We start from the raw sequence: 7641 nt of genomic DNA, 5'->3' as shown, positions 1-7641 counted from the left end.
CCTCGGCTCCACGGTGCGCACGGAACGGTGGGGCAGGGGGGCGAGGGGGGGGGGGGGGCTCAGACGCGCGCACATGAAACATGCAGGAGCATCCTTCACTCATCTCAAGAGGCCTGAGGTGTTGGCCTGCGATAGGAGTGACTGTTTTCATACTCTGAGGGCCCCTGCCGACTCCTTCAAGGAATTACGGAGAGTAAAAGCCCAGAAAATGTATTTTACACAATATGGGCTTTTCAAGATATTAAAGTAAAGTAAAAGTGGTGTGGTGACGCTGAACCATACATTATTGTATATGACATTTTTTAGATGATTAATACAGAGGCACCCATGTGTATATTATACACTGTATATAAAAATGGATGTAGACTTCAGTACAGAAAGTGAAGCCAATGTGGATGTTCCTGCAACCTGTATTCTCTCGAATGACCAGCAGATGGTTCTCAACTGGTTACAAAAAGAAGTCAGAGGTCAACAGTCCCTTTTCCACCAGTCTAAGAAACCCACTACCAGCTAGCCTTTGTCTGTACTGGGAATGGATAAATCAGCATTCACTCAGATCATCATTGAAAGAAACAAGGCACCCGGGTGAACGTGCTAAATTGACGAACCGAGAAAAGAACACTGAGGCTAAGTCCGCTAACAGGAAATTAGATAATCACCTTTTATAGCAGCTTTACCCACACTTAAAAAAACAGCATTAACCTGCTAATTGAGTTCCATGAAAAATTATTTCTACTTCTCATTTGATTTATGACGGCAGTAAACATTTTGTCACTGTTATGGTCCCAAGGCTTCTTCAATTTACACAACATCATGTTCATTTTGTTAAGGTTGGTCGAATACAGAGTCAAATATCATGCGACTGACAGCTGCTATTGTCCACTAGGTGCAGGTCGCAGGTGCAGCTCCCCAGCTCCTCTAAATATGGTAACTTCTGGTTTCAATAAACCAAGATGGTGCTGGGGAAAAGGCCAAACCGGAGGGCTTCAACCCAGCAGCTCTTCATGGTGGGTTGCCACTTAGAGTATATATCTAAATACAAGTATAATAATTTAGGGTCTTCATGCTCAATATTCTGTAAGATATTGGGTTTTTTGATTAATCCGATCACAGTATATCTTTACAAAAATGAGTGATGTGACCAATAAATAAAAGTTAGTTCTCAGTAACAATAAACATCCCCCCAGTTGTATTTATTTATACTTAAGTATTTATACTGAAGTATTACCTTTCAGTGATCCTGTGTGTGCAGAGGCTTGTGTGTGTGAGTGTGTGTATGTGTGTGTGTTCAGAGGCTTGTGTGTGGGTGTGTGTGTGTGTGTGTGTGTGTGTGTGTGTTGTGTCTGTGCAGAAACAGCTGGCCTTTCCAGACGCTACTCTCTTGATTATTTTGCCCTGTGAAGCGTTCATGTGTGGAGTATGCTCGGCTAAAGTATTACTCTGAGCGATGAAGCGTTAGCTGGTGGCAGCACTGACCTTTATCAAGCACACTTAGTCGCTGAGTGATCCGCCGAGTTGTCGTCATTAACTAAGTCAGACACAGGGACTGAGAGAGTGAGGGTACAGATGATTTGTGGGGGTGTGTCGGGTCAGCTGCTCAGGAACCGGACTCCACCGAGGCTTTTGCTCAGTGTCATGCTAATTGGGTTCACAGCGGAGCAACCAGAAAATGGCCCGACGACTGCAGCTCTACCCTGCAGGTTATTTCAGTTTCATACCCTGCATGGAGCTCCCATCTCTTTCCAATTTGCGGGACCTATTCATGCACTAAACCAGGCCATAAAAGCAAGAGATCTGTCATTAAAATCCAAGTTTATTGCCCCCCGTCCCTGTAGAACATATGGCTATATCTCCATGCTGTGTTTTTATCTCCAAGAGACATTGCGGGACCTTATCCCGCTGTAGTAAGCACAAATGGATCTATTGCTGAGCATGTGTTAACAGTGTGGCATGCAGACAAGTCTTGATTTTCTCCACTGGCAGTCAGAGCAATTATCTCCTTTTGAAAAGAGCCCCTGAGAGATAATAGCCTGACCAGGGCCGGCTGAATAACAGCACACAGCGCTTACCTCTGTATTACTTACAATCAATTCGTTATGCAAATTTCAAATGTGTGTGTCGGAAAGATATAACGAACAAAATAATATTATAGTCGTTCGTAGACGCATCAATTCCGCAGTAACATGAGCAATCGCTGCAAAGGACAAGTTACTTTTTTAATAAGGGCCCTTTGGCTTAACAGCTCTCTACCCATGAAGTTATGATGCTGGGTTATCAGATGTACTCATCTGATCTCTCCCTGCTCGGTGGGAACATTCATACATTCCCTTTATCTTCCACAGGAAGACATTAAGGTCAGGATGTCCACCGGCAGGAATCCAGACTCTCATCTGTCCAAGGGCGGCCCGCTTTAAAAAATGAGGAGAGGAAATACACCATAAACATGATGGTATCTTTAAACTGCTAACAGCACGCAACGACAGTGGAGGTAAAGAGTCTTTATGATGATTGTATGATAAAGAGACATAATGTGTTTTAGTCATAAAAATAAAAAATCTCTCTTTTTGAAAACAACACATTTTCACACAATTATCTTTTTGGTGTCACTGAGGGAAACAAGCTTGAGGGTGTTTTATTTCCCTTCAGGGACTGGTTCTGGTGTGAGGACGACTGTGACAAAAGTTGTGTGGATCATTGGTTTCTCAAGCTGCAGCAAAGTGTAACTGACTCTCTGTTAAAATGATGGTCATTGTGTCAATTTCTGTGGATCCAGGAACTTTTTATGTACTTCACAACATGTTCACTGATTTCCAGGGTAAATAATTAAGGGAAACTGATGAAAGAAATCCGGCACATTTAGAGAACTGATATCTTTGAGTGTGTGAAATTCGGTGCAGCTTGATTGAACTTATCTAAATCAAGTCACCAAGAGATCGAGTCATTTATACATCGATTGAAAAAAATCACTATAGATTTTAAGTGACACATAACTTCCCCACTTCTCCATCCTAAATTACATATCCTAAATGAATAGTGTGTAATAATATAATGTATAGGAATTATCTTGGTGTTTATATAAAGGCTACACTTAACATGATAAAGTTGATACTGGGTCTTCTTTAGGACTTAGTCCCGTGACCTGAGACTAAAACCTAATAAAACGAATAAAAGAATAAATCCAATATATCCTTTCACATGTTAAGGCATGAGGCAGGTGGTTCTGTTTCTGTTTGTGTCACCTAAACCTCACTAGCTGCGAACAGCTTCATGGGTTCTACTCAAATCATGAACCTGAACCTGCTTCTCTCAGAAGGGCGTCAACATCAGCTGGTATCACACGTTCTGTAGCCTGAGCTCAAAATGAAAGTGAAACGATCCTCAACTTCAGCCACGAGGCGCGGTTCTGGTTGCTCCAGGAGGAGAAGTCGTGTCACCATGTCCTGGTTGCCTCGGGACCGACTGTGTTCGGCAGTGGCCTGGCTGTTGCGCCGGACCCTGTTCATCCGCAGGCTGTTCGCTCCTATGACCAGGTACCTGCGGTCACTGACAGGCTGGACGGGGGAGCGCAGCGGTGAAGACGGGCCGCAGCTGCCCGACCAACAGGCCGACCTGTTGGAGGCAGGTCGGCAAGGGAGGCCCGAGGAGTGTGGGGGCTCAGGGGGTCAACGTGAGGCCAAGCCGAGGGTCCCTGAAGAAGACCCGGAACAGGAGGAGGAGGAGCAGGAGGATGAAGAGTGTGACAGTGAGCAGTACAGAGTTGACAACACGGATGAGTTGTACTGTGGTTATGATTCCACCTGGGAAACAGAGCAGACTGAGGAGAGTCCAGCAGCGTCTGTGAGTCCACCTCAGGTCACGTGTTTGTTTGGTGGTTTGTTTGTTTTTAAGAACTCATAAACATCAGCGCGTCTGGTCTCGTCAACCTGGTGCGCGTCTAGTCTTGGAGTTACGGTACCGGCGCTTGGAGCGGAAACAAGGCCGAAAACAAAGTTTCATCCAACTTGTTCCTGTTGGATGTGATTTAAACTTCCTGAAGAGGGGACACAGAAGTGACTGTAGAAAGTTTGAGATATTAAAGGGATGGGCCACATTCATTACCCAAAGAGTGAGGGGATTTGTTTTTATATTTAAAAAGAGCGATTTGAGCGTCGTATAAAAATGTAGCTTATTTGAGAGAGATGAAAATGATTTGTCATCTCCTAAGGATCCTTTTATAGTTGTATTTAATATTTGATAACTGAGCTTATTATCCCTTTAATTTCCAAAATAATTCTACAGTAAAATCTTCTGAAACGTGACACACAGACAGTGGAGGTCACTATGAAGCAGAGTGAGTTGAAACTTCTGTGTCCCCTCTTCAGGAAGTTTTAATAATATTGAATGAGAGCAAAATGAACCAATTTTACCTAGTGACTGACCTCATCTTATTGTGAATACAGCCCGATTCATGCGTAGGTTGTCTGGTAAATGATATGAACTTATACATTTTAATTTATTTATATGATGCATTTTTCTATTTTACTTAAGAGAGTGAACAAGGCAGTTATTTTCTATGTTATTTAAAGTTATATATATTTGTCGGTATTTGTGTTTTCTTTTTATTTATTTATAATAAAGTTTATGGTTAAAATGTAAAATTATCAAACCTCAATCACATTTCTTTCTCAGTAGGGTTTCGGATCAGTCAGGCTCTGATTTCACTCTCCTTTATCTCTTGCAGGTAAATGAGGGGACATCATTTAAGACAGTTGTTAGATTGTCTTTATGTTTTAAAACGGTGACTTGGTCAAATGTACTGCTGTGTTTATTGTTCGGCCTCCTACAGTCCATGAATGTCTTGAATATAAAATTATATTCAGTTATTGTCCATGCACCAGTATAGAATGACAGACACACACAAACACACACTCACACACACACACACACACACACACACACACACACACACACACACATGTTTATACTTGGAGTGAGGATACTCATTGGCAAAATGCATTCCTTAGCCCTGTCCATCCAAACTAAATGTCCTCACTTTCCAAAAATGTCCTCACTCTGTAGGGTCTATTCTTAAAATGGTTCTCACTAAGATATCAGTACAGGTCCACACACACAAACATGTCTCATACACATTTAATTATATGTTATTCCCACAATTTTCATTTATGTTTCCTTAGTCTCAGATCAGGCCGCAACGTTGGAACCAGGACATGTCCTCTGTGAGTACACCTCACCCATGTTTTTTGTGATCAAATGTTTGAATTTTTTAAAGAAATATGAAGTACAAGAAAACACGCAAAAGTTTCAGTTTTCACCATCCGTTGTGTCAAGTGTATCGTCAATGTTACTCTTTGTTGTTAGTATTTCTATAAATCATTAATGTCGTAAATTGAAACTGACTTTCACTTATTCTCCATGTACCAGTACAAATTTAACAGATTTGAAAATGCTGCAAGAGACATGCACAACTACAGGCACGACTACCCTGTAGGTTTCACACACACACACAAACACACACACTCTCACACAAACACACACACACACACACAAACACACACAGGTCTCATACACATTTAATTATACGTTATGCCCACAATTTTTCGTTTATATTTCCTCACAGTCCCAGATCAGGCAACGTTGGAACCAGAACATTGCCTTTGTGAGTACACATCACACACACCTGTCCGTTGGTTTGTTGGTTGGTGTGTTTGTTTCTTTGTAAGTAAGATAACACAAAAACAATTGAACAAATGACCACAAAACTTGGTGGAAGATGCAATATGGTTCAGGAAAGAACCCTCTCAATTTTGGTGTGGATACAGATCAGGGGGCGCATCCAGGATTTTTTTTAACTTTCTTTAACATTGTGAGAAAGGGTTTAAAACACTTTTTAGCTTAGTTTAAATTTTCTCAGGTAATAATTGATAGATCTTGTTGAAAATGTTTGGGCATATCAAGGGAACTGATATGTAGGAGTGTGTGATATCACATTTGTATCAACTTGATTGAATGTAAGGAGACTGTTGGGCCTTGGTGTACTTGAAACAAAATAAAGATATCTCTGTTCAGCTGCAGTATTCATTTCCAATCTCTTATGTTGAGCAGGATTACAATCCCAATTTGGAGTTCTACCTTGGAAACAAACCCTCTTTACCTGATGGTACGCCTTTTTACTTACATTAGATATTGTGATTAATGTTTAAGTCTGCATCAACAAGTAGTTTTTTTTGTCAGTTATTCATTTGAATCGTTATCTGTGAAACTATCTTGAAATACAGTGTATATAAATCCAAATCATTTTACTTCTGCATTTCTATTCATGAGGTATCTACATTCACGATTTCCATAACGAATGGTTTGGAAACTACACAAATCTGGAGTATGTACACACTTTCATTCAATGGTAAGTTACTCTATACACCAAAGAGGTAATGTAACGTTTTAAGCTCTTGTTTATGAAATTCATAATACAGTTTTTCTGTCTAAGGTTGTTCCCACTGAGGGAACCAGGCATGAACCAGGAGGCCAGTATACTGACAAGAGAAGAAATTGAGGTCAGCTGCTAAAAGTTACCACGTGGACATTTGTAAAGAATGTGCCTCCAATGTTCTCACAGCAGTTCTACCTTCCCTGTAGGCTTTTCTCAGAAATGACACTGCGAGGGCAAATCTGCTGAAGTCATATGAGCTCATGTTGGACTTCTATGGCATCGAGTTGTGTGACAAGAAAACAGGCAAAGTCAGTAGAGCCTCAAACTGGAAAGACAGATTCTGCAACCTGAACAAGTAAAATATATCTCAGTCAATAATAATAAGAAACATATAGTTCTATCAATGTAAATCCAAGTGACCCTACATTTGCCTGTTTGTCATCGGCAGTCACACTCACAACAACCTGCGCATCACCCGCATCCTGAAGTGCCTGGGAACCCTGGGGTTCCCCCATTACCAAGCCCCCCTGGTCCACTTCTTCCTGAAGGAGACACTCGTCAACGGAGAACTTCCAGACGTCAAAGACAGTGTCCTCAACTACTTTGTGTTTGCTGTGCTCGACAAGAAGCAGCGCAGGAGGCTCATCAAGTTCGCCTACTTGAAATATGACCGTAAAGATGAGTTTGTGTGGTGCCCGAGGAAAATCCAGATGATGTGGTCAGCGCAGTCAGCGTCCAAGTCACAGGAAGGAGTGGAAGGTGAAAATGATGTTAAAATGTTGTGAGTCTGAGAATCCGAATGAAGACAATGTACATAAAGCCCAAGACAAAGTAAATTAACTTCAGTACATCTGATTACAATGTTGAAAACCTCTCACTGGACATGCTGATGGGTTATGACTGTTTCAATAGATTTACCTTCACAGCAACAGACGATGTAAATACATATATATTTTCTTAATTTTTCAATCTTCCCCTCTCACTTTTACAAAATAATGTGTATAGTTCTGAAGGGGATGTAAGTTTTACAGAAAAAGTCTGCTTTTGTGTTTTCTGATAATAAATACCTTATATGATCAAATATTCCTCATTCACCTTTATTCCTCTCAAAGGAAAGTATTCATCTGATTGTAATTGCACAACATTCGAGCAAAGAATATTGCCTGAAGCGCCAAACAGCAGTCCTGTTCTGGTGGTATTGAATTTAAGGCGTG

General features: G+C 41.2%; 1 protein-coding gene across 1 annotated transcript; it reads left to right on the top strand.

Moving 5' to 3' along the window:
• The first annotated feature begins 3353 nt into the window (after positions 1–3353).
• LOC133961280 (opioid growth factor receptor-like) lies at positions 3354–7508 on the top strand. The gene is made up of 9 exons (XM_062396367.1): positions 3354–3837; positions 5175–5216; positions 5422–5484; positions 5618–5656; positions 6103–6157; positions 6322–6400; positions 6485–6551; positions 6634–6782; positions 6876–7508. The coding sequence occupies exons 1-9, from the start codon at positions 3361–3363 to the stop codon at positions 7210–7212; spliced, it is 1308 nt and encodes a 435-aa protein (XP_062252351.1). The 5' UTR covers positions 3354–3360; the 3' UTR covers positions 7213–7508.
• The last annotated feature ends 133 nt before the right edge of the window (positions 7509–7641 follow it).

Source organism: Platichthys flesus, chromosome 2 (genome assembly GCF_949316205.1).
Source record: "Platichthys flesus chromosome 2, fPlaFle2.1, whole genome shotgun sequence".
Lineage (NCBI taxonomy): Eukaryota > Metazoa > Chordata > Actinopteri > Pleuronectiformes > Pleuronectidae > Platichthys > Platichthys flesus.
The sequence above is the reverse complement of the archived record's forward strand: the minus strand, read 5'-3'. Positions and strand labels throughout refer to the sequence as shown.